Genomic DNA, 27096 nt, shown 5'->3' on the forward strand with positions numbered 1-27096 from the left:
TGAAGAAAATGGCATTCTGTCAAACACAGGGCTCAGTGTGTGCTGGTGGCAGATCCCTGTTTGCCTGGAAAGGTTTGTGCTGTGCTGCACCAGCCTTTGAGTCACTGTGGATCTTGTTCAGCACAGAAATATGTGCCCGAGTCATTGAGTAGGGCATGATCTATCTTCACAGATAAACGGTTGTTCCGAGTCCCATTACTCTGGAAGCGATTTCTGAATTCCTTCTCAATATCTGCTTTGCTACCTGCAGCTGAATATACAACCAACTGCATGCTGGCACCCTTCTCCATGGGCAACTTGTACCAGGACATGGACCAGAATGCATTCCCCGATCCAGAACATTCCAGAGTCACAGGGTCTCCCTCCCGGACGACTGTATCTGGTGATTGCTGAAGGGCCCAGCCTGGAATGACAGAAGAAGAAATGGGGGAAGGAAATACATTGAAGAGGACAAAAATACATATCCTTGAAGTGTGTCATGGGATGGAATGCCACCAGGATACCAGAAAGCTATGGGACAGTGCCCTGTTTCTGCAAAAAAGACACAAAAAGCCCCAAACAAACCAGTTTTAAATACAATGGTAAATCTGCTTTGAGAAAGAATGACTTTGGTACTTTCAGGTGAAGTATTGAAATGGGACAGGAAAAAAGAAATTTGTAGCTGTGCAGAGTTTCCTGATTCAATAGGTGGTGGAAAAGCTCCCTTGGTTCATTGCCCATCCTCCCCCTGGACGCCTTGGGGAAGGGGCACTGGGGGCACAGGTGAGGAGGCAGCAGCAGCTCCAGTGCAGCTGTTGAAGAGGAAGGGAAGCCCACTTACCCACAGGCAGCAGGATGGCCACAAGGAACCGGGGGAAATCCATAGAGAAAGGCCACCTCCTTCCAGCAACCTGGGCCTGGTGACAGCACAGACACGGAGATGTGCAAAGAGGAGAGGAGGAGAGGAAGAGATGCGTCTCTCAGTGGGTGGGCAGGGGAGGGAGAGGGAGTCTGAAATGTGACAAGGCAGTTGGCTGTCCGGGAGCGGTGGGGAATGACACCTGCAGGCAGCCATGAGGTGCATGTGCTCTGCTCCTCTGGCTTCCTGCTGGCTGTGAGCGTGGGTGTGCACGAGCAGGTGGGAGTTCAGTAGGTGGGAGAGTTCAGTGCTCTCACGGAGCATGATGGGGCTGTGTGGCAGCCTGAGCGTGTGCACAGGAATGCACAGAATGGCAGAAAAGGATGGGAAGGGAAGGAGATCCCAGGAATGCGTGTTCGTGTCTGTGTCCCCCAGTTTGTGTCCTCTGCAGCCACCCTCACACTCACAGATTCCCAGCCCTGCAAGCTGCAAGGTGGAATCCCTGCTTGTCCTAGGCAGAGCTGACGTGTTGTCTAGGTATGGGAAAAGCTAGTGACCTGTCAACCTGGTGTCTCCTGTAGCAAGACAGAGAATAGTTCTGTAACTCCTCCAGCTCCAAAGGGGGGTCTCAAGGAGAGAAAAGGCTGGTTGTGGCTCTGCACTGGGACTGCCCCTTCAGAGGCTGCACCTCAGAGAGATTTCTGAAGAGAAGGAGGTACCCCCCAGGATATGCTGCTACAGACTGCCCTTCTCCATGCCAGGGAAGAACTGATACTCTCCTTGTCTCTTTGTTGCAGCACTCTGCAAAAGAGCAACAGGACCCAAGTTGTCTAAGCTGGAGAAAAGAATGTGTTCTTCTCTGCACACGGCCTCGTTCAGCAGCCCAAGGCAGTGGGAAATCAGTGTAGGCAGGAAGAGACACTCGTAGTTTGTGTGCACTGAGTTTGGGTACCGAGGTCTGACAGAGACCCAGCCCATCCGTGCTGTGCTGTGTGCCCAGCAGTGAAGGTTCCTCTCTGCCCATCTCTCCAACCTGTCGAGGTCCCTCTGAAGGGCTGCACAGCCCTCTGGAGTATCAGCCACTCCTCCCAGCTTCGTGGTGTCAATGAACTCGATGAGGAGACTCTCTAGCCCTCCATCTGAGTCTCTGATTAATGGAACACTGTAACCTGTTGGAAATCTCTATTAGCTGCAGTTCTTGCTAACATAACCTCTAATTGTTATCATGTATTTGGTAAAGATAAGCTGTCCATGGATCACGGGGTGGAAGGCAGGTGGATCCTGCCCCAGAGACCACTGTAGAAGGAGGTATTACTGATCCACATAACACTTAACCTGAGTAAGCACAGGCTTTGGCTCTGCTGTAAATACTCCTTGGCCACAGAACAACCACAGACAAGTCGTTGTAACAGAGGAGCATGTGGGCAGCTCCCACACACTACTGGCTACTTCAGCACCTGCCTGGCCTTGCCTTTATCTGCAGGTGCACCAAGAACTTCCCACACAAGCATTCTTTCTGTTTGGCAGTGAGAATCATGAGCAGGCTTGACTGGACTTAAGTAAGAGGAAGGCAGTGGAGTGCAGATTGAAGACAAAAAGAGCAAGGTGGGGAAGGAAAGGGAGGCAGACGGGAGAAGAAGGGTTGGCAGAAGTTAAGTGTATTGCAAGCAAGAATTACCAAGAGTAACAAAAAGGGAGGCATGGAGTGGCAAGGAGAGAAGGCAGGACAAATAAACTCTCAGCATGTGAGAAGAGGAAAAAGGGAAGGCTAGGAAGCAGAGGAGCTAATGAGTGAGAAGAGATCACCCTGCCTCCCACAGCACCCATGAGGTGGAAAGCAGGTCCTGTTTGTGCAGGGAGAAGTTTGTGCTCAGCTCCCTCAGCAGCCTCACCACTGTGTTCACTCTCAGCACAGAAATATGTGCCAGAGTGATTGAGAAAGACATGGTCTATTGAGAGGGTGATACTGTCTCCTTTTATATTGCTGCTCTTGAAATGGTTCTCAAACTCCTTCTCCACAGCTGCATTACTGCCTTGTATTGCAGAAGCCAGTAGGGTCAGACTGGAATTCTTCTCTGAAGGCAGCATGTACCAGTACATAGCTGAGCTGGTGGATTTCTTCTTGGAACATTCCACTTTCACGGACTGGCCTTCTTTTATCACCATGTCTGGAGACTGTTCCAGGGCTAACACTGGAAAGGAAAAGAAGGAGCAGTGAGGAGAAGGAAAAAATAGGAACATTTTTAACTAGGCACCGTGGGTTGGGAGGGAAAGGGTGAGATGAAATAGGGCAGGCAAGGGAGCAGTTCAAGGCATGGGACAGATCTCCAGATCAGCAAGTGAATTTCCAATCTCTCTTCGGTAGGCAAGATACATTCCTGGGCAGTTTGTGTGCAAAACCAGGAACCATCTATGGGCTGCACAAAGAAAGAAATAGACAGCCATTGCAGAAGATTCAGGGATTCCTGCCCACCACATTCTTTGCTTATCCTCAGCACAGGGAGCACTGCAGAATGAAGCACTGCCAGCAACTGGCTACACAGCTGGGAGAGCAGCAGTGGGATGGATGGATGGATGGAGGTGCTTAGGGCTGAGTTGAGTTCACTTACCCAGAGGGGCCAGCACGGCCACAAAGAAATAGCAGGGAACCATGGGGGAAAAGCCCCTACCCTCTCAGCAACCTGCCCCTTGCACTGCCCAAAGATATGTGAAGAGGGAGCAGTGAGTGAGGGTGAGACACATTGGGGTGGGGCCGGCCAAGAAATGCGAGCAGGCATTGGCTGGCTGGGAACCCTGGGGAATGACCCAAACCATGGCAGGAAGGCAGAAACCCTGCAGAGATGCAGCAGGTGGAAGGGGCAGGCAGGGTGTGGGTGGATGGGTGGGGAGGGAAGGGAGGGAGGGGTTGTATGGGCAGAACTGTGCTGAGGTTGCATGGGAGGCTGAGTGCGTGCAAGGCCGAGGAAGGCTGGCCGCTGCCCTCCTGCTTCTGAAGTCCTTGGGAGATGGAGGAATGAGGGATAAAGGCCACATAGGGCTCCCTTGAATTTTCCCATGCGCTTTCCCTGTCTTCCCCAGACGTGGCTGGTTCAGTTCCTGCCTGGCCACCCCACTTGGCACCCAGCTGTGTGATGGCTCTTTTCCTCTATGCAGCACTGTGGGCACAGCAAATAATATCAGTGAGAGAGAGGCAGGAACCCAAAGACACCACAGCAGCCCAAGCGCTCGGACTTGGGCTGGCTCTCATGGGCGTTGCTGTGAGAGCCGTAGGAGAGGGAGGTAAATACCTGTGAAGAGCCGAGGGACAGTCAATGCCCTGGCATGGGAAGAGAGAAAGGATCGAGTGTGGCCCACAGGGACAGCCGAGTGGGTGACAGGGTGCTCAGGATCGGTGTCAGAGTGGCCTCTCCTTGCTGACTGGAAATAGGCAAAGTTGCCCCAGAGATGGCTTCTCCCTGGCACCTGGGGCCTAGCTGGGGAGCCCAGGCTGTGGCAGACTGGTGCTGCCTGTGGCACAAGGGCTTCCAGAGGTTTGGCTTCAGGAACACACTGCATTTGGCAAATCCAGGCCACTGAGAGCATCAGTGTCATTGCCCCCTCTGCCCTGTGAAGTGACCTGTCCAAGGAGATTTGCTTTCCTGGCACGACTGAGCTTGTCCTCCAGTGGGGTGTGGAGGCTGCCGCTGGGATTCAGCCAGTGGGAGCACTGGGGTCTAGAAAGGAGCTGCACAGTGCAAGTTCATTCACTCGTGCTCTGCCAGTGACACCTCTCTGCTGCTCTGCTCCCAGGCTGAGGTGACCCAGGCCACTGCATCCTCTCCACTGCGCCCTCAGGTGTTTCTGCTCTGAAGAACATCCACGTGGCCTCTCCTGCATGGGACAACCTCTGCATAGGATAGCTGGGGAACCTGATGAGCACAGGGATCAACATCTGGGACAGTGGGAAGGGTGACAGGAACACAGGGACCGAGTGACAGGCCATTCTACCGAGGTCTTCTGGCATCACATTTCCCTCAACCTTCTCCTTCCTGTGCCTGGAGCTCTGCCTGACAATAGGCAAGGAGAAGTAAGTGGAAATCGGCAAGGATCCCTGCTGGAACTTCTGCCCCAGAACTCTGGGAAGGACCAGGGTAGTGGGGTGTCAGCCAACTCAGTGTTCCTCTGAAGGAGAAATTCAATGGAAGTCCTGAGGAAAACTCTATGCAGGTGCTAAACAGGAGACAGGATCAGCCGATGGAGACTGTGTTACAGTGCTGTGGTCTGAATTCACCATGAGAATAATGTTGATAACAGAGTTTTAGTTGTAGTTAAGCACTGCTTTCCCCAAATCGAGGACCTTGCAGTGTCTCATGCTCTGCCAGAGAGCAGGTGCACAAGCAGCTGGAAGGGAGCATTTCCAGGACAGCTGACCCAAACTGGCCAAAAGGATATTTCCTCCCATGCAACATGATGCTCAGGATGGAAACTGAGGGGAGCTGGCCAGGGGCTCCCTATCACTGCTCGGGGACAGGCTGGGCCCCGTGTCAGTGAGTGGTGAGTGACAGTATTGTACATCACGTGGATTTTGATGAGTTTTATTTCTCTCTCTTTCCCTTTTTATTTACTCCTATTCTTGCTCTGTTTGTATCTCAACCCATAAGTTTTACCCTTTCTCCCATCCCAGCAGGAGAAGGGGGTGGTGAGTGAGAGTCTGTGACACCAAGTGGCTGACTGGGCTTAAACCACAACAACTTGAGCAGCAGACAGCACCTCCCTGTCCCCACAGCTATGGGCTGAGCTGCAGCACCTCTGACCAAGCCTGTGCCTCACACTCCAGTAAGGAATTTCCAGCTTCTGTTCTTGAAGGATTATGAAAATTTCCGTGAGCATCAGATTCCCCTGGGCCCTTGCACTCTGTTTTATGCTGGAGATAAAGAGGAATAAGCAAGTCAGGGCAGCCCTTGTGTCTTGCAGAAAGCAACAGGGGATGTAGTGGATGGGCCAGACAAGATGCTGGCAAACACCAACGACCCCTGCTGAAGAGTTCACTCAGACTTCTTCCTCCCAGTCCTTGCCCTGGTCACTAGGGACATTCCATGGCCAACTTGGGCTGTCTCCTCCTGTGCACTCAGGACAGTTCTCAAACATCAGATTCTTCAGATGCCAGGGTAGTGGTGTGACTTGGGGTCCCTGCTGCACAGCAGTGTGCCCATTACCTGGAGACCAGTGGGGCCAAGGACCAGTTGGCCTTGTCCTTCCTGCTGGTGGAGAAGGAAGGTGCTGTGCAAAGCGTTCCACATGGTGCTTCTGCATGAGCTGAGGTAGCAGACTGAAAGGAAGGAGAGATGGATGAGTATGAAGGAAATAGGAAGGCGTCAGGGGATGGAGAGGAAAGGTCAGGGGGACAGACAATTTCTCTGTGAATGGCAGAGAAATGAGGTGAGACAGTGAGGACAAGAAGAAAGGAGAGTCAAAAGGTGATTCCCCCATGGGAAAGAATAGAGAAGCTGCTAGAGACCATGAAGAAGACAGACAGATGCACAGACAGAAAGACAGACAAGCATAACCTCGTCTCTCCTGAAGAGCTGGAGGGCAAGTGAAGAAAATGGCGTTCGGTCAAACACAGGGCTCAGTGTGTGCTGGTGGCAGATCCCTGTTTGCCTGGAAAGGTTTGTGCTGTGCTGCACCAGCCTTTGAGTCACTGTGGATCTTGTTCAGCACAGAAATATGTGCCCGAGTCATTGAGTAGGGCATGATCTATCTTCACAGATAAACGGTTGTTCCGAGTCCCATTACTCTGGAAGCGATTTCTGAATTCCTTCTCAATATCTGCTTTGCCACCTTCCACTGAGTATACAACCAACTGCATGCTGGCATCCTTCTCCATGGGCAACTTGTACCAGTACATGTTTACGAAAGTTTTCCCTGATGCAGAACATTCCAGAGTCACAGGGTCTCCCTCCCGGACAACTGTATCTGGTGATTGCTGAAGGGCCCAGCCTGGAAAGACAGGAGAAGAAATGTGGGAAGTGAAATACATTGAAGAGGACAAAAATACACATCCTTGAATTGTGTCATGGGATGGAATGCCACCAGGATACCAGAAAGCTATGGGACAGTGCCCTGTTTCTGCAAAAAAGACACAAAAAGCCCCAAACAAACCAGTTTTAAATACAATGGTAAATCTGCTTTGAGAAAGAATGACTTTGGTACTTTCAGGTGAAGTATTGAAATGGGACAGGAAAAAAGAAATTTGTAGCTGTGCAGAGTTTCCTGATTCAATAGGTGGTGGAAAAGCTCCCTTGGTTCATTGCCCATCCTCCCCCTGGACGCCTTGGGGAAGGGGCACTGGGGGCACAGGTGAGGAGGCAGCAGCAGCTCCAGTGCAGCTGTTGAAGAGGAAGGGAAGCCCACTTACCCACAGGCAGCAGGATGGCCACAAGGAACCGGGGGAAATCCATAGAGAAAGGCCACCTCCTTCCAGCAACCTGGGCCTGGTGACAGCACAGACACGGAGATGTGCAAAGAGGAGAGGAGGAGAGGAAGAGATGCGTCTCTCAGTGGGTGGGCAGGGGAGGGAGAGGGAGTCTGAAATGTGACAAGGCAGTTGGCTGTCCGGGAGCGGTGGGGAATGACACCTGCAGGCAGCCATGAGGTGCATGTGCTCTGCTCCTCTGGCTTCCTGCTGGCTGTGAGCGTGGGTGTGCACGAGCAGGTGGGAGTTCAGTAGGTGGGAGAGTTCAGTGCTCCCACGGAGCATGATGGGGCTGTGTGGCAGCCTGAGCGTGTGCACAGGAATGCACAGAATGGCAGAAAATGATGGGAAGAGAAGGAGATCCCAGGAATGCGTGTTCGTGTCTGTGTCCCCCAGTTTGTGTCCTCTGCAGCCACCCTCACACTCACAGATTTCCAGCCCTGCAAGCTGCAAGGTGGAATCCCTGCTCGTCCCAGGCAGAGCTGAGATGTTGTCTAGGTATGGGAAAAGCTAGTGACCTGTCAACCTGGTGTCTCCTGTAGCAAGACAGAGAATAGTTCTGTAACTCCTCCAGCTCCAAAGGGGGGTCTCAAGGAGGCAAAAGGCTGGTTCTGGCTCTGCACTGGGACTGCCCCTTCAGAGGCTGCACCTCAGAGAGATTTCTGAAGAGAAGGAGGTGCCCCCCAGGATATGCTGCTACAGACTGCCCTTCTCCATGCCAGGGAAGAACTGATACTCTCCTTGTCTCTTTGTTGCAGCACTTTGCAAAAGAGCAACAGGACACAAATGGACTGAGCTGGAGAAAAGAATGTGTTCTTCTCTGCACACGGCCTTGTTCAGCAGCCCAAGGCAGTGGGAAATCAGTGTAGGCAGGAAGAGACACTCGTAGTTTGTGTGCACTGAGTTTGGGTACCGAGGTCTGACAGAGACCCAGCCCATCCGTGCTGTGCTGTGTGCCCAGCAGTGCACGGCAGTGTAAGGCTGGCCCACACAGGACATCAAGTGACCCAGCAGCTCCAGGCTGTCATGGGCTTTGCAGTGAAGATGTTCCCCTGTGTCCTTTCAGCAGAGGGGAGCAGCCATGCCTCCAGCTCCCAAACCCTCTGCTGCAGGTCTAAGTGTGTCCCAATGCATTCATTTCCCCAGCTGCCTGGAGAAGATTCAGGAAACACCCACAGTTCACGTGAAGAAAAGGGAGAAAAAAGCAAAGAGGTTGGGCTGCATTGTAGAAACCCCAGATCCTCACAGCACAGCAGCACTCCAGCTGAGAGGAGGCTGTGCCTGATGGGTCCATGGAAAGGGTCTGCAATTCCCTGGGCTGTGCAGAGGGCACAGCAGTGCGTGGGGAGCCTTGTAGAAGACACGGTGTTTGAGGAGTTAGTGATGTTGAACAGGCATGGCTGCTCTGTGGGGCCCTGTGTTTAGGTCCTGAGAAGCTTGTGTGTTAGCATGGGAATCTGCAGGGTGGGAACCACCTGGAGTGGCCCATGCAGGCCTGTGCTGTGCACCGGTGTGTGTTATGCATGACAGAAGCACGGAATGGGTCAGCTGAGAAGGGACCTCAGGGCGACATCTGATCCAACATCCCTGCTCAAGCAGGGGCTTCCTAGAGCACATGGCACAGGATTGCATCCAGATGGTTCTGGAGTGTCGAGAGAGAGAGAGACTCCAGAACTTCTCCGGGCAATCTGATCCAGTGCACAGTCACCCACACTGCAAAGATCTCATCTCATATTCAGGTGGAAGTTCCTGGGCATCAGTTTCTGCCCATTGCCCCTTGTCCTAGTGCTTGGCACCACAGAGAAGAGCCTGGATGCACCTCTTGGTGGCCTCCCTTCACATTATAGACATTGATGAAGTGGCCACTTTGTTTTTTCTTCTGGAGGCCGAACAGGCCAAGCTCCCTCAGCCTTTGCTCATGAGAGAGATGCTCCACTCCATTAATCATCTTTCTTTTCCTCTGCTGGACCTGCTCCAGGAGCTCCATGTCTCTGTGGGACTGAGGAGCCCAGAACTGGACACAGCACCCCAGATTCACCTCACCAGGGCTGACTGCAGGGGCAGGATCACATCCCTCGCCCTGCTGGCAATGTTCTTCCTAATCCAGCCCAGAACACCACTGGTGTTCTTGGCCACCATGACACACTGCTGGCTCATGGACAGCTTTTTGGCCACCAGGATCCTCAGGTCTTTCTCTGCAGAGCTGCTTTCCAGCAGGTCAGCCCCCAGCCTGTGCAGGTACATGGGGCTCTTCCTCCCCAGGTGCAGAACCCTGCATTTGCCTCTGCTGAATTTCAGAAGGTTCCTCTCTGCCCATCTCTCCAACCTGTCGAGGTCCCTCTGAAGGGCTGCACAGCCCTCTGGAGTATCAGCCACTCCTCCCAGCTTCGTGGTGTCAATGAACTCGATGAGGAGACTCTCCAGCCCTCCATCTGAGTCTCTGATTAATGGAACACTGTAACCTGTTGGAAATCCCTATTAGCTGCAGTTCTTGCTAACATAACCTCTAATTGTTATCATGTATTTGGTAAAGATAAGCTGTCCATGGATCACGGGGTGGAAGGCAGGTGGATCCTGCCCCAGAGACCACTGTAGAAGGAGGTATTACTGATCCACATAACACTTAACCTGAGTAAGCACAGGCTTTGGCTCTGCTGTAAATACTCCTTGGCCACAGAACAACCACAGACAAGTCGTTGTAACAGAGGAGCATGTGGGCAGCTCCCACACACTACTGGCTACTTCAGCACCTGCCTGGCCTTGCCTTTACCTACAGGTGCACCAAGAACTTCCCACACAAGCATTCTTTCTGTTTGGCAGTGAGAATCATGAGCAGGCTTGACTGCAGTTAAGTAAGAGGAAGGCAGTGGAGTGCAGATTGAAGACAGAAAGAACAAGGTGGGAAAGGAAAGGGAGGCAGAGAGGAGAAGAAGGGTTGGCAGAAGTTAAATGTATTGCAAGTAAGAGTTAGACCAAGAGTAACAAAAAGGGAGGCGTGGAGTGGCAAGGAGAGAAGGCAGGACAAATAAACTCTCAGCATGTGAGAAGAGGAAAAAGGGAAGACTAGGAAGCAGAGGAGCTAATGAGTGAGAAGAGATCACCCTGCCTCCTGCAGCACCCATGAGGTGGAAAGCAGGTCCTGTTTGTGCAGGGAGAAGTTTGTGCTCAGCACCCTCAGCAGCTTCGCCACTGTGCTCAGCCTCAGCACAGAAATATGTGCCAGAGTGATTGAGAAAGGCATGGTCTATCGAGAGGATGATACTGTCTCCTTTTATATTGCTGCTCTTGAAATGGTTCTCAAACTCCTTCTCCACAGCTGCATTGCCTCCTTGTATTGCAGAAGCCAGTAGGGTCAGACTGGAATTCTTCTCTGAAGGCAGCACGTACCAGTACATAGCTGTGCTGGTGGATTTCTTCTTGGAACATTCCACTTTCACGGACTGGCCCTCTTTTATCACCATATCTGAAGACTGTTCCAGGGCTAACACTGGAAAGGAAAAGAAGGAGCAGTGAGGAGAAGGAAAAAATGGGAACATTTTTAACTAGGCACCGTGGGTTGGGAGGGCAAGGGTGAGAAGAAATAGGGCAGGCAGGGGAGCAGTTCAAGGCATGGGACAGATCTCCAGATCAGCAAGTGAATTTCCAATCTCTCTTCAGTAGGCAAGATGCATTCCTGGGCAGTTTGTGTCCAAAACCAGGAACCATCTACGGGCTGCACAAAGAAAGACAAATAGACAGCCATTGCAGAAGATTCAGGGATTCCTGCCCACCACATTCTTTGCTTATCCTCAGCACAGGGAGCTCTGCAGAATGAAGCACTGCCAGCAACTGGCTACACAGCTGGGAGAGCAGCAGTGGGATGGATGGATGGATGGATGGAGGTGCTCAGGGCTGAGTTGAGTTCACTTACCCAGAGGGGCCAGCATGGCCACAAAGAAATAGCAGGGAACCATAGGGAAAAAGCCCCTACCCTCTCAGCAACCTGCCCCTTGCACTGCCCAAAGATATGTGAAGAGGGAGCAGTGAGTGAGGGTGAGACACCTTGGGGTGGGGCCGGCCAAGAAATGCGAGTAGGCATTGGCTGGCTGGGAACCCTGGGGAATGACCCAAACCATGGCAGGAAAGCAGAAACCCTGCAGAGATGCAGCAGGTGGAAGGGGCAGGCAGGGCGTGGGTGGGTGGGGAGGGAAGGGAGGGAGGGGTTGTATGGGCAGAACTGTGCTGAGGTTGCATGGGAGGCTGAGTGCGTGCAAGGCCGAGGAAGGCTGGCCGCTGCCCTCCTGCTTCTGAAGTCCTTGGGAGATGGAGGAATGAGGGATAAAGGCCACATAGGGCTCCCTTGAATTTTCCCATGCGCTTTCCCTGTCTTCCCGAGACGTGGCTGGTTCAGTTCCTGCCTGGCCACCCCACTTGGCACCCAGCTGTGTGATGGCTCTTTTTCTCTATGCAGCACTGTGGGCACAGCAAATAACATCAGTGAGAGAGAGGCAGGAACCCAAAGACACCACAGCAGCCCAAGCGCTCGGACTTGGGCTGGCTCTCATGGGCGTTGCTGTGAGAGCCGTAGGAGAGGGAGGTAAATACCTGTGAAGAGCCGAGGGACAGTCAATGCCCTGGCATGGGAAGAGAGAAAGGATCGAGTGTGGCCCACAGGGACAGCCGAGTGGGTGACAGGGTGCTCAGGATCAGTATCAGAGTGGCCTCTCCTTGCTGACTGGAAATAGGCAAAGTTGCCCCAGAGATGGCTTCTCCCTGGCACCTGGGGCCTAGCTGGGGAGCCCAGGCTGTGGCAGACTGGTGCTGCCTGTGGCACAAGGGCTTCCAGAGGTTTGGCTTCAGGAACACACTGCATTTGGCAAATCCAGGGCACTGAGAGCATCAGTGTCATTGCCCCCTCTGCCCTGTGAAGTGACCTGTCCAAGGAGATTTGCTTTCCTGGCACGACTGAGCTTGTCCTCCAGCGGGGTGTGGAGGCTGCCGCTGGGATTCAGCCAGTGGGAGCACTGGGGTCTAGAAAGGAGCTGCACCGTGCAAGTTCATTCACTCGTGCTCTGCCAGTGACACCTCTCTGCTGCTCTGCTCCCAGGCTGAGGTGACCCAGGCCACTGCATCCTCTCCACTGCGCCCTCAGGTGTTTCTGCTCTGAAGAACATCCACGTGGCCTCTCCTGCGTGGGACAACCTCTGCATAGGATAGCTGGGGAACGCAATGAGCACAGGGATCAACATCTGGGACAGTGGGAAGGGTGACAGGAACACAGGGACCGAGTGACAGGCCATTCTCCTAAGATCTGTTAGCATCACATTTCCCTCATCCTTCTTCCTGTGCCTGGAGCTCTGCCTGACAATAGGCAAGGAGAAACAAGGGGAAATGGGATAGGTTCCCTGCTGGAATTTCTGCCCATGGACTCTGGGAAGGAGAAGGCTAGTGGGGTGTCAGCCAACTCAGTGTTCCTCTGAAGGAGAAATTCAATGGAAGTCCTGAGGAAAACCCGATGCAGGTGCTAAACAGGAGACACGATCAGCCGATGGAGACTGTGTTACAGTGCTGTGGTCTGAATTCACCATGAGAATAATGTTGATAACAGAGTTTTAGTTGTAGTTAAGCACTGCTTACCCCAAATCAAGGACCTTGCAGTGTCTCATGCTCTGCCAGAGAGCAGGTGCACAAGCAGCTGGAAGGGAGCATTTCCAGGACAGCTGACCCAAACTGGCCAAAAGGATATTTCCTCCCCTGCAACATGATGCTCAGGATGGAAACTGAGGGGAGCTGGCCAGGGGCTCCCTATCACTGCTCGGGGACAGGCTGGGCACCGTGTCAGTGAGTGGTGAGTGACAGTATTGTGCATCACGTGGATTTTGATGAGTTTTATTTCTCTCTCTTTCCCTTTTTATTTACTCCTATTCTTGCTCTGTTTGTATCTCAACCCATAAGTTTTACCCTTTCTCCCATCCCAGCAGGAGAAGGGGGTGGTGAGTGAGTGTCTGTGACACCGAGTGGCTGACTGGGCTTAAACCACAACAACTTGAGCAGCAGACAGCACCTCCCTGTCCCCACAGCTATGGGCTGAGCTGCAGCACCTCTGACCAAGCCTGTGCCTCACACTCCAGTAAGGAATTTCCAGCTTCTGTTCTTGACGGATTATGAAAATTTCCGTGAGCATCAGATTCCCCTGGGCCCTTGCACTCTGTTTTATGCTGGAGATAAAGAGGAATAAACAAGTCAGGGCAGCCCTTGTGTCTTGCAGCAAGCAACAGGGGATGTAGTGGATGGGCCAGACAAGATGCTGGCAAACACCAACGACCCCTGCTGAAGAGTTCACTCAGACTTCTTCCTCCCAGTCCTTGCCCTGGTCACCAGGGACATTCCATGGCCAACTTGGGCTGTCCCTCCAGTGCACAGGGACAGCTCTCAAACATCAGAGTCTTCAGATGCCAGGGTAGTGGTGTGACTTGGGGTCCCTGCTGCACAGCAGTGTACCCATTGCCTGGAGACCAGTGGGGCCAAGGACCAGTTGGCCTTGTCCTTCCTGCTGGTGGAGAAGGAAGGCGCTGTGCAAAGCATTCCACATGGTGCTTCTGCATGAGCTGAGGTAGCAGACTGAAAGGAAGGAGAGATGGATGAGAATGAAGGAAATAGGAAGGCGTCAGGGGATGGAGAGGAAAGGTCAGGGGGACAGAGTATTTCTCTGTGAATGGCAGAGAAATGAGGTGAGACAGTGAGGACAAGAAGAAAGGTGATACCCACATGGGAGAGAATAGAGAAGCTGCTAGAGACCATGAAGAAGACAGACAGATGCACAGACAGAAAGACAGACAAGCATAACCTCGTCTCTACAGAAAGAGCTGGAGGGCAAGTGAAGAAAATGGCGTTCGGTCAAACACAGGGCTCAGTGTGTGCTGGTGGCAGATCCCTGTTTGCCTGGAAAGGTTTGTGCTGTGCTGCACCAGCCTTTGAGTCACTGTGGATCTTGTTCAGCACAGAAATATGTGCCCGAGTCATTGAGTAGGGCATGATCTATCTTCACAGATAAACGGTTGTTCCGAGTCCCATTACTCTGGAAGCGATTTCTGAATTCCTTCTCAATATCTGCTTTGCCACCTTCCACTGAGTATACAACCAACTGCATGCTGGCATCCTTCTCCATGGGCAACTTGTACCAGGACATGGGCCTCGTTGCACTCCCCGATCCAGAACATTCCAGAGTCACAGGGTCTCCCTCCCGGACAACTGTATCTGGTGATTGCTGAAGGGCCCAGCCTGGAAAGACAGGAGAAGAAATGTGGGAAGTGAAATACATTGAAGAGGACAAAAATACACATCCTTGAAGTGTGTCATGGGATGGAATGCCACCAGGATACCAGAAAGCTAAGGGACAGTGCCCTGTTTCTGCAAAAAAGACACATGGGATCAAAAAACCCCAAACAAACCAGTTTTAAATACAATGGGAAATCTGCTTTGAGAAAGAATGACTTTGGTACTTTCAGGTGAAGTATTGAAATGGAACAGGAAAAAAGAAATTTGTAGCTGTGCAGAGTTTCCTGATTCAATAGGTGGTGGAAAAGCTCCCTTGGTTCATTGCCCATCCTCCCCCTGGACGCCTTGGGGAAGGGGCACTGGGGGCACAGGTGAGGAGGCAGCAGCAGCTCCAGTGCAGCTGTTGAAGGGGAAGGGAAGCCCACTTACCCACAGGCAGCAGGATGGCCACAAGGAACCGGGGGAAATCCATAGAGAAAGGCCACCTCCTTCCAGCAACCTGGGCCTGGTGACAGCACAGACACGGAGATGTGCAAAGAGGAGAGGAGGAGAGGAAGAGATGCGTCTCTCAGTGGGTGGGCAGGGGAGGGAGAGGGAGTCTGAAATGTGACAAGGCAGTTGGCTGTCCGGGAGCGGTGGGGAATGACACCTGCAGGCAGCCATGAGGTGCATGTGCTCTGCTCCTCTGGCTTCCTGCTGGCTGTGAGCGTGGGTGTGCACGAGCAGGTGGGAGTTCAGTAGGTGGGAGAGTTCAGTGCTCTCACGGAGCATGATGGGGCTGTGTGGCAGCCTGAGCGTGTACACAGGAATGCACAGAATGGCAGAAAAGGATGGGAAGAGAAGGAGATCCCAGGAATGCGTGTTCGTGTCTGTGTCCCCCAGTTTGTGTCCTCTGCAGCCACCCTCACACTCACAGATTTCCAGCCCTGCAAGCTGCAAGGTGGAATCCCTGCTTGTCCTAGGCAGAGCTGACGTGTTGTCTAGGTATGGGAAAAGCTAGTGACCTGTCAACCTGGTGTCTCCTGTAGCAAGACAGAGAATAGTTCTGTAACTCCTCCAGCTCCAAAGGGGGGTCTCAAGGAGAGAAAAGGCTGGTTGTGGCTCTGCACTGGGACTGCCCCTTCAGAGGCTGCACCTCAGAGAGATTTCTGAAGAGAAGGAGGTACCCCCCAGGATATGCTGCTACAGACTGCCCTTCTCCATGCCAGGGAAGAACTGATACTCTCCTTGTCTCTTTGTTGCAGCACTTTGCAAAAGAGCAACAGGACACAAATGGACTGAGCTGGAGAAAAGAATGTGTTCTTCTCTGCACACGGCCTTGTTCAGCAGCCCAAGGCAGTGGGAAATCAGTGTAGGCAGGAAGAGACACTCGTAGTTTGTGTGCACTGAGTTTGGGTACCGAGGTCTGACAGAGACCCAGCCCATCCGTGCTGTGCTGTGTGCCCAGCAGTGCACGGCAGTGTAAGGCTGGCCCACACAGGACATCAAGTGACCCAGCAGCTCCAGGCTGTCATGGGCTTTGCAGTGAAGATGTTCCCCTGTGTCCTTTCAGCAGAGGGGGGCAGCAGTGCCTCCAGCTCCCAAACCCTCTGCTGCAGGTCTAAGTGTGTCCCAATGCATTCATTTCCCCAGCTGCCTGGAGAAGATTCAGGAAACACCCACAGTTCACGTGAAGAAAAGGGAGAAAAAAGCAAAGAGGTTGGGCTGCATTGTAGAAACCCCAGATCCTCACAGCACAGCAGCACTCCAGCTGAGAGGAGGCTGTGCCTGATGGGTCCATGGAAAGGGTCTGCAATTCCCTGGGCTGTGCAGAGGGCACAGCAGTGCGTGGGGAGCCTTGTAGAAGGCACGGTGTTTGAGGAGTTAGTGATGTTGAACAGGCATGGCTGCTCTGTGGGGCCCTGTGTTTAGGTCCTGAGAAGCTTGTGTGTTAGCATGGGAATCTGCAGGGTGGGAACCACCTGGAGTGGCCCATGCAGGCCTGTGCTGTGCACCGGTGTGTGTTATGCATGACAGAAGCACGGAATGGGTCAGCTGAGAAGGGACCTCAGGGAGTCATCTGATCCAACATCCCTGCTCAAGCAGGGGCTTCCTAGAGCACATGGCACAGGATTGCATCCAGATGGTTCTGGAGTATCGAGACAGAGAGAGACTCCAGAACTTCTCCGGGCAATCTGATCCAGTGCACAGTCACCCACACTGCAAAGATCTCATCTCATATTCAGGTGGAAGTTCCTGGGCATCAGTTTCTGCCCATTGCCCCTTGTCCTAGTGCTTGGCACCACAGAGAAGAGCCTGGATGCACCTCTTGGTGGCCTCCCTTCACATTATAGACATTGATGAAGTGGCCACTTTGTTTTTTCTTCTGGAGGCCGAACAGGCCAAGCTCCCTCAGCCTTTGCTCATGAGAGAGATGCTCCACTCCATTAATCATCTTTCTTTTCCTCTGCTGGACCTGCTCCAGGAGCTCCATGTCTCTGTGGGACTGAGGAGCCCAGAACTGGACACAGCACCCCAGATTCACCTCACCAGGGCTGACTGCAGGGGCAGGATCACCTCCCTCGCCCTGCTGGCAATGTTCTTCCTAATCCAGCCCAGAACACCACTGGTGTTCTTGGCCACCATGACACACTGCTGGCTCATGGACAGCTTTTTGGCCACCAGGACCCTCAGGTCCTTCTCTGCAGAGCTGCTTTCCAGCAGGTCAGCCCCCAGCCTGTGCAGGTACATGGGGCTCTTCCTCCCCAGGTGCAGAACCCTGCATTTGCCTCTGCTGAATTTCAGAAGGTTCCTCTCTGCCCATCTCTCCAACCTGTCGAGGTCCCTCTGAAGGGCTGCACAGCCCTCTGGAATATCAGCCACACCTCCTGTTAGGATCCGGTTTAGACCCAGGGAAGAAAACCAAGCTAAGTCTCTGAGCATAAACCGGAAAGAACTTACAACATTCAAAATATTCCCAGAAATGAGATTAAAACCAAACAAGGTTAGATGTTGTTGCCAAAAAATGGATGTATTTTATTTAATAGGAAAAGAAGCAAAGAGAAGGGAAGAGAAAAGAAAGAGAGAAAGAAAAAGAAGTGTGCGTGGGGGGTGGGGAAACAGGGAGGGGTGACAGGGTTTAGGTGGAAGCATATCACCCTCCCGAGGGTCCCAATGACGTCTCATTGCTCCCTTACATCTGCTCTGCTGGTGCTGAGGGTCCCCCATCGCCACTGTGGCCACACCGCCACAGGCTACACCATGCCACCACACGCCACCACTCCCCACGCCGCCACACGCCAAAGAGTGCAGAATTCCGTGGATTAATATACACTTCGGGCCAGGTGGGAATGCCCACGTGCCTCTCTTGCAGGGGCTGGCTTGACACACTGTCCCTTGCAACACTGAGGGTCTGCTGCATCATCTCTGGTGCAGGGTCTGGGGACCCTTTGGGGAGGGCCCCTGTGATGGGCCATGTCACCCCCTCCTGCAGTGGATAAGCTTCCCTCCCTGGTGAGGACCCCTCAGCTGGGCTCCTCTGCACAGTGGTGGATGGGCAGCCACTGCGCCTCTGACCAGAGGCTTTTTCAAGATACCCAGAGCCTGTCCTCCCTCCACCCCTTGGTGCGAGGGTCTGTTCGAGCTTGGCAGCTGATAGCCCTGGGGCTGTGGTCCTCATCTTGGAGGTGTTAAGCCTATGCTCAGTGAATGTCCCTAGCCCTGAGTTGTTACTTTATCTTATCTTCATCAGAGAGCAGTGTCATGCCTCAGTCGGAGTGTGGTAGTCTTCTCTTCAGGTTTTGTAATACAGTTTTAAAAGTCCTTTAAGAAAATGTTTAAGTCATAAAATATATATTTCAGTCTCTGACACCTCCCAGCTTGGTGGCATCAATGAACTCGATGAGGAGACTCTCTAGCCCTCCATCTGAGTCTCTGATTAATGGAACACTGTAACCTCTTAGAAATCTCTATTAGCTGCAGTTCTTGCTAACATAACCTCTAATTGTTATCATGTATTTGGTAAAGATAAGCTGTCCATGGATCACGGGGTGGAAGGCAGGTGGATCCTGCCCCAGAGACCACTGTAGAAGGAGGTATTACTGATCCACATAACACTTAACCTGAGTAAGCACAGGCTTTGGCTCTGCTGTAAATACTCCTTGGCCACAGAACAACCACAGACAAGTCGTTGTAACAGAGGAGCATGTGGGCAGCTCCCACACACTACTGGCTACTTCAGCACCTGCCTGGCCTTGCCTTTATCTACAGGTGCACCAAGAACTTCCTACACAAGCATTCTGTTTGGCAGTGAGAATCATGAGCAGGCTTGACTGGAGTTAAGTAAGAGGAAGGCAGTGGAGTGCAGATTGAAGACAGAAAGAACAAGGTGGGAAAGGAAAGGGAGGCAGAGGGGAGAAAAGGGTTGGCAGAAGTTAAGTGTATTGCAAGTAAGAGTTAAACCAAGAGTAACAAAAAGGGAGGTGTGGAGTGGCAAGGAGAGAAGGCAGGACAAATAAACTCTCAGCATGTGAGAAGAGGAAAAAGGGAAGACTAGGAAGCAGAGGAGCTAATGAGTGAGAAGAGATCACCCTGCCTCCCGCAGAACCCATGAGGTGGAAAGCAGGTCCTGTTTGTGCAGGGAGAAGTTTGTGCTCACCTCCCTCAGCAGCTTCGCCACTGTGTTCACTCTCAGCACAGAAATATGTGCCAGAGTCATTGAGAAAGGCATGGTCTATTGAGAGGGTGATCCTGTCTCCTTTTATATTGCTGCTCTTGAAATGGTTCTCAAACTCCTTCTCCACAGCTGCATTGCCACCTTCGAATGCAGAAACCACCTGGGTCAGACTGGAATTCTTCTCTGAAGACAGCATGTACCAGTACATAGCTGAGCTGGAGGATTTCTTCTTGGAACATTCCACTTTCACGGACTGGCCTTCTTTTATCACCATGTCTGGAGACTGTTCCAGGGCTAACACTGGAAAGGAAAAGAAGGAGCAGTGAGGAGAAGGAAAAAATGGGAAATTTTTTAGCTAGGCACAGTGGGTTGGGAGGGCAAGGGTGAGAAGAAATAGGGCAGGCAGGGGAGCAGTTCAAGGCATGGGACAGATCTCCAGATCAGCAAGTGAATTTCCAATCTCTCTTCAGTAGGCAAGATGCATTCCTGGGCAGTTTGTGTCCAAAACCAGGAACCATCTACGGGCTGCACAAAGAAAGACAAATAGACAGCCATTGCAGAAGATTCAAGGATTCCTGCCCACCACATTCATTGCTTATCCTCAGCACAGGGAGCTCTGCAGAATGAAGCACTGCCAGCAACTGGCTACACAGCTGGGAGAGCAGCAGTGGGATGGATGGATGGATGGAGGTGCTTAGGGCTGAGTTGAGTTCACTTACCCAGAGGGGCCAGCACGGCCACAAAGAAATAGCAGGGAACCATGGGGGAAAAGCCCCTACCCTCTCAGCAACCTGCCCCTTGCACTGCCCAAAGATATGTGAAGAGGGAGCAGTGAGTGAGGGTGAGACACATTGGGGTGGGGCCGGCCAAGAAATGCGAGCAGGCATTGGCTGGCTGGGAACCCTGGGGAATGACCCAAACCATGGCAGGAAAGCAGAAACCCTGCAGAGATGCAGCAGGTGGAAGGGGCAGGCAGGGTGTGGGTGGATGGGTGGGGAGGGAAGGGAGGGAGGGGTTGTATGGGCAGAACTGTGCTGAGGTTGCATGGGAGGCTGAGTGCGTGCAAGGCCGAGGAAGGCTGGCCGCTGCCCTCCTGCTTCTGAAGTCCTTGGGAGATGGAGGAATGAGGGATAAAGGCCACATAGGGCTCCCTTGAATTTTCCCATGCGCTTTCCCTGTCTTCCCCAGACGTGGCTGGTTCAGTTCCTGCCTGGCCACCCCACTTGGCACCCAGCTGTGTGATGGCTCTTTTTCTCTATGCAGCACTGTGGGCACAGCAAATAATATCAGTGAGAGAGAGGCAGGAACCCAAAGACACCACAGCAGCCCAAGCGCTCGGACTTGGGCTGGCTCTCATGGGCGTTGCTGTGAGAGCCGTAGGAGAGGGAGGTAAATACCTGTGAAGAGCCGAGGGACAGTCAATGCCCTGGCATGGGAAGAGAGAAAGGATCGAGTGTGGCCCACAGGGACAGCCGAGTGGGTGACAGGGTGCTCAGGATCGGTATCAGAGTGGCCCCTCCTTGCTGACTGGAAATAGGCAAAGTTCCCCCAGAGATGGCTTCTCCCTGGCACCTGGGGCCTAGCTGGGGAGCCCAGGCTGTGGCAGACTGGTGCTGCCTGTGGCACAAGGGCTTCCAGAGGTTTGGCTTCAGGAACACACTGCATTTGGCAAATCCAGGCCACTGAGAGCATCAGTGTCATTGCCCCCTCTGCCCTGTGAAGTGACCTGTCCAAGGAGATTTGCTTTCCTGGCACGACTGAGCTTGTCCTCCAGTGGGGTGTGGAGGCTGCCGCTGGGATTCAGCCAGTGGGAGCACTGGGGTCTAGAAAGGAGCTGCACAGTGCAAGTTCATTCACTCGTGCTCTGCCAGTGACACCTCTCTGCTGCTCTGCTCCCAGGCTGAGGTGACCCAGGCCACTGCATCCTCTCCACTGCGCCCTCAGGTGTTTCTGCTCTGAAGAACATCCACGTGGCCTCTCCTGCGTGGGACAACCTCTGCATAGGATAGCTGGGGAACCCGATGAGCACAGGGATCAACATCTGGGACAGTGGGAAGGGTGACAGGAACACAGGGACCGATTGACAGGCCATTCTACTGAGGTCTTCTGGCATCACATTTCGCTCATCCTCTCCTTCCTGTGCCTGGAGCTCTGCCTGACAATAGGCAAGGAGAAGTAAGTGGAAATCGGCAAGGATCCCTGCTGGAACTTCTGCCCCAGAACTCTGGGAAGGATCAGGGTAGTGGGGTGTCAGCCAACTCAGTGTTCCTCTGAAGGAGAAATTCAATGGAAGTCCTGAGGAAAACCCGATGCAGGTGCTAAACAGGAGAGCATCAGCCAGTGGAGACTGTGTTACAGTGCTGTGGTCTGAATTCACCATGAGAATAATGTTGATAACAGAGTTTTAGTTGTAGTTAAGCACTGCTTACCCCAAATCGAGGACCTTGCAGTGTCTCATGCTCTGCCAGAGAGCAGGTGCACAAGCAGCTGGAAGGGAGCATTTCCAGGACAGCTGACCCAAACTGGCCAAAAGGATATTTCCTCCCCTGCAACATGATGCTCAGGATGGAAACTGAGGGGAGCTGGCCAGGGGCTGCCTATCACTGCTCGGGGACAGGCTGGGCCCCGTGTCAGTGGGTGGTGAGTGACAGTATTGTGCATCACGTGGATTTTGATGAGTTTTATTTCTCTCTCTTTCCCTTTTTATTTACTCCTATTCTTGCTCTGTTTGTATCTCAACCCATAAGTTTTACCCTTTCTCCCATCCCAGCAGGAGAAGGGGGTGGTGAGTGAGAGTCTGTGACACCAAGTGGCTGACTGGGCTTAAACCACAACAACTTGAGCAGCAGACAGCACCTCCCTGTCCCCACAGCTATGGGCTGAGCTGCAGCACCTCTGACCAAGCCTGTGCCTCACACTCCAGTAAGGAATTTCCAGCTTCTGTTCTTGAAGGATTATGAAAATTTCCGTGAGCATCAGATTCCCCTGGGCCCTTGCACTCTGTTTTATGCTGGAGATAAAGAGGAATAAGCAAGTCAGGGCAGCCCTTGTGTCTTGCAGCAAGCGGCAGGGGATGTAGTGGATGGGCCAGACAAGATGCTGGCAAACACCAACGACCCCTGCTGAAGAGTTCACTCAGACTTCTTCCTCCCAGTCCTTGCCCTGGTCACTAGGGACATTCCATGGCCAACTTGGGCTGTCTCCTCCTGTGCACTCAGGACAGTTCTCAAACATCAGATTCTTCAGATGCCAGGGTAGTGGTGTGACTTGGGGTCCCTGCTGCACAGCAGTGTGCCCATTACCTGGAGACCAGTGGGGCCAAGGACCAGTTGGCCTTGTCCTTCCTGCTGGTGGAGAAGGAAGGTGCTGTGCAAAGCATTCCACATGGTGCTTCTGCATGAGCAGAGGTAGCAGACTGAAAGGAAGGAGAGATGGATGAGAATGAAGGAAATAGGAAGGCGTCAGGGGATGGAGAGGAAAGGTCAGGGGGACAGACAATTTCTCTGTGAATGGCAGAGAAATGAGGTGAGACAGTGAGGACAAGAAGAAAGGAGAGTCAAAAGGTGATTCCCCCATGGGAAAGAATAGAGAAGCTGCTAGAGACCATGAAGAAGACAGACAGATGCACAGACAGAAAGACAGACAAGCATAACCTCGTCTCTACAGAAAGAGCTGGAGGGCAAGTGAAGAAAATGGCATTCTGTCAAACACAGGGCTCAGTGTGTGCTGGTGGCAGATCCCTGTTTGCCTGGAAAGGTTTGTGCTGTGCTGCACCAGCCTTTGAGTCACTGTGGATCTTGTTCAGCGCAGAAATATGTGCCCGAGTCATTGAGTAGGGCATGATCTATCTTCACAGATAAACGGTTGTTCCGAGTCCCATTACTCTGGAAGCGATTTCTGAATTCCTTCTCAATATCTGCTTTGCCACCTTCCACTGAGTATACAACCAACTGCATGCTGGCATCCTTCTCCATGGGCAACTTGTACCAGTACATGTATAGGTAATCTTTCCCTGACGCAGAACATTCCAGAGTCACAGGGTCTCCCTCCCGGACAACTGTATCTGGTGATTGCTGAAGGGCCCAGCCTGGAAAGACAGGAGAAGAAATGTGGGAAGTGAAATACATTGAAGAGGACAAAAATACACATCCTTGAAGTGTGTCATGGGATGGAATGCCACCAGGATACCAGAAAGCTGTGGGACAGTGCCCTGTTTCTGCAAAAAAAGACACATGGGATCAAAAAGCCCCAAACAAACCAGTTTTAAATACAATGGGAAATCTGCTTTGAGAAAGAATGACTTTGGTACTTTCAGGTGAAGTATTGAAATGGGACAGGAAAATACCAATCTGTAGCTGTGCAGAGTTTCCTGATTCAATAGGTGGTGGAAAAGCTCCCTTGGTTCATTGCCCATCCTCCCCCTGGACGCCTTGGGGAAGGGGCACTGGGGGCACAGGTGAGGAGGCAGCAGCAGCTCCAGTGCAGCTGTTGAAGGGGAAGGGAAGCCCACTTACCCACAGGCAGCAGGATGGCCACAAGGAACCGGGGGAAATCCATAGAGAAAGGCCACCTCCTTCCAGCAACCTGGGCCTGGTGACAGCACAGACACGGAGATGTGCAAAGAGGAGAGGAGGAGAGGAAGAGATGCGTCTCTCAGTGGGTGGGCAGGGGAGGGAGAGGGAGTCTGAAATGTGACAAGGCAGTTGGCTGTCCGGGAGCGGTGGGGAATGACACCTGCAGGCAGCCATGAGGTGCATGTGCTCTGCTCCTCTGGCTTCCTGCTGGCTGTGAGCGTGGGTGTGCACGAGCAGGTGGGAGTTCAGTAGGTGGGAGAGTTCAGTGCTCTCAGGGAGCATGATGGGGCTGTGTGGCAGCCTGAGCGTGTGCACAGGAATGCACAGAATGGCAGAAAAGGATGGGAAGAGAAGGAGATCCCAGGAATGTGTTTTCGTGTCTGTGTCCCCCAGTTTGTGTCCTCTGCAGCCACCCTCACACTCACAGACTTCCAGCCCTGTGAGCTGCCAGGTGGAATCCCTGCTTGTCCCAGGCAGAGCTGAGATGTTGTCCAGGTATGGGAAAAGCTAGTGACCTGTCAACCTGGTGTCTCCTGTAGCAAGACAGAGAATAGTTCTGTAACTCCTCCAGCTCCAAAGGGGGGTCTCAAGGAGAGAAAAGGCTGGTTGTGGCTCTGCACTGGGACTGCCCCTTCAGAGGCTGCACCTCAGAGAGATTTCTGAAGAGAAGGAGAATGCCCCACAGGATATGCTGCTACAGACTGCCCTTCTCCATGCCAGGGAAGAACTGATACTCTCCTTGTCTCTTTGTGGCAGCACTCTGCAAAAGAGCAACAGGACCCAAGTGGACTAAGCTGGAGAAAAGAATGTGTTCTTCTCTGCACACGGCCTTGTTCAGCAGCCTAAGGCAGTGGGAAATCAGTGTAGGCAGGAAGAGACACTCGTAGTTTGTGTGCACTGAGTTTGGGTACAGAGGTCTGACAGAGACCCAGCCCATCCGTGCTGTGCTGTGTGCCCAGCAGTGCACGGCAGTGTAAGGCTGGCCCACACAGGACATCAAGTGACCCAGCAGCTCCAGGCTGTCATGGGCTTTGCAGTGAAGATGTTCCCCTGTGTCCTTTCAGCAGAGGGGGGCAGCAGTGCCTCCAGCTCCCAAACCCTCTGCTGCAGGTCTAAGTGTGTTCCAATGCATTCATTTCCCCAGCTGCCTGGAGAAGATTCAGGAAACACCCACAGTTCACGTGAAGAAAAGGGAGAAAAAAGCAAAGAGGTTGGGCTGCATTGTAGAAACCCCAGATCCTCACAGCACAGCAGCACTCCAGCTGAGAGGAGGCTGTGCCTGATGGGTCCATGGAAAGGGTCTGCAATTCCCTGGGCTGTGCAGAGGGCACAGCAGTGCTTGGGGAGCCTTGTAGAAGGCACGGTGTTTGAGGAGTTAGTGATGTTGAACAGGCATGGCTGCTCTGTGGGGCCCTGTGTTTAGGTCCTGAGAAGCTTGTGTGTTAGCATGGGAATCTGCAGGGTGGGAACCACCTGGAGTGGCCCATGCAGGCCTGTGCTGTGCACCAGTGTGTGTTATGCATGACAGAAGCACGGAATGGGTCAGCTGAGAAGGGACCTCAGGGAGTCATCTGATCCAACATCCCTGCTCAAGCAGGGGCTTCCTAGAGCACATGGCACAGGATTGCATCCAGATGGTTCTGGAGTGTCGAGAGAGAGAGAGACTCCAGAACTTCTCCGGGCAATCTGATCCAGTGCACAGTCACCCACACTGCAAAGATCTCATCTCATATTCAGGTGGAAGTTCCTGGGCATCAGTTTCTGCCCATTGCTCCTTGTCCTAGTGCTTGGCACCACAGAGAAGAACCTGGATGCACCTCTTGGTGGCCTCCCTTCACATTATAGACATTGATGAAGTGGCCACTTTGTTGTTTCTTCTTGAGGCAGAACAGGCCCAGCTCCCTCAGCCTTTGCTCATGAGAGAGATGCTCCACTCCATTAATCATCTTTCTTTTCCTCTGCTGGACCTGCTCCAGGAGCTCCATGTCTCTGTGGGACTGAGGAGCCCAGAACTGGACACAGCACCCCAGATTCACCTCACCAGGGCTGACTGCAGGGGCAGGATCACCTCCCTTGCCCTGCTGGCAATGTTCTTCCTAATGAACCCAGGACACCACTGGTGTTCTTGGCCACCATGACACACTGCTGGCTCATGGACAGCTTTTTGGCCACCAGGATCCTCAGGTCTTTCTCTGCAGAACTGCTTTCCAGCAGGTCAGCCCCCAGCCTGTGCAGGTACATGGGGCTCTTCCTCCCCAGGTGCAGAACCCTGCATTTGCCTCTGCTGAATTTCAGAAGGTTCCTCTCTGCCCATCTCTCCAAGCTGTCGAGGTCCCTCTGAAGGGCTGCACAGCCCTCTGGAATATCAGCCACTCCTCCCAGCTTGGTGGCATCAATGAACTCGATGAGGAGACTCTCCAGCCCTCCATCTGAGTCTCTGATTAATGGAACACTGTAACCTGTTGGAAATCTCTATTAGCTGCAGTTCTTGCTAACATAACCTCTAATTGTTATCATGTATTAGGTAAAGATAAGCTGTCCATGGATCATGGGGTGGAAGGCAGGTGGATCCTGCCCCAGAGGCCACTGTAGAAGGAGGTATTACTGATCCACATAACACTTAACCTGAGTAAGCACAGGCTTTGGCTCTGCTGTAAATACTCCTTGGCCACAGAACAACCACAGACAAGTCGTTGTAACAGAGGAGCATGTGGGCAGCTCCCACACACTACTGGCTACTTCAGCACCTGCCTGGCCTTGCCTTTATCTGCAGGTGCACCAAGAACTTCCCACACAAGCATTCTTTCTGTTTGGCAGTGAGAATCATGAGCAGGCTTGACTGCAGTTAAGTAAGAGGAAGGCAGTGGAGTGCAGATTGAAGACAAAAAGACCAAGGTGGGGAAGGAAAGGAAGGCAGAGAGGAGAAGAAGGGTTGGCAGAAGTTAAATGTATTGCAAGTAAGAGCAATACACTCTTAAACCAAGAGTAACAAAAAGGGAGGCGTGGAGTGGCAAGGAGAGAAGGCAGGACAAATAAACTCTCAGCATGTGAGAAGAGGAAAAAGGGAAGGCTAGGAAGCAGAGGACCTAATGAGTGAGAAGAGATCACCCTGCCTCCCACAGCACCCATGAGGTGGAAAGCAGGTCCTGTTTGTGCAGGGAGAAGTTTGTGCTCACCTCCCTCAGCAGCTTCGCCACTGTGTTCACGCTCAGCACAGAAATATGTGCCAGAGTGATTGAGAAAGGCATGGTCTATTGAGAGGGTGATACTGTCTCCTTTTATATTGCTGCTCTTGAAATGGTTCTCAAACTCCTTCTCC

General features: G+C 52.7%; 2 gene segments (V, D, J or C); both read right to left on the reverse strand.

Moving 5' to 3' along the window:
• Nucleotides 1-5911: 5911 nt before the first annotated feature.
• Nucleotides 5912-7546, reverse strand: LOC116439394. The segment is given in 2 exon segments: nt 5912-6817; nt 7236-7546. Coding segments are annotated over 2 exon segments (345 nt in total).
• Nucleotides 7547-14166: 6620 nt separating this feature from the next.
• LOC116439397 lies at nt 14167-24112 on the reverse strand. The segment is given in 3 exon segments: nt 14167-14452; nt 23191-23290; nt 23718-24112. Coding segments are annotated over 3 exon segments (345 nt in total).
• Nucleotides 24113-27096: the final 2984 nt, after the last annotated feature.

Source organism: Corvus moneduloides, chromosome 2, assembly GCF_009650955.1.
Source record: "Corvus moneduloides isolate bCorMon1 chromosome 2, bCorMon1.pri, whole genome shotgun sequence".
Lineage (NCBI taxonomy): Eukaryota > Metazoa > Chordata > Aves > Passeriformes > Corvidae > Corvus > Corvus moneduloides.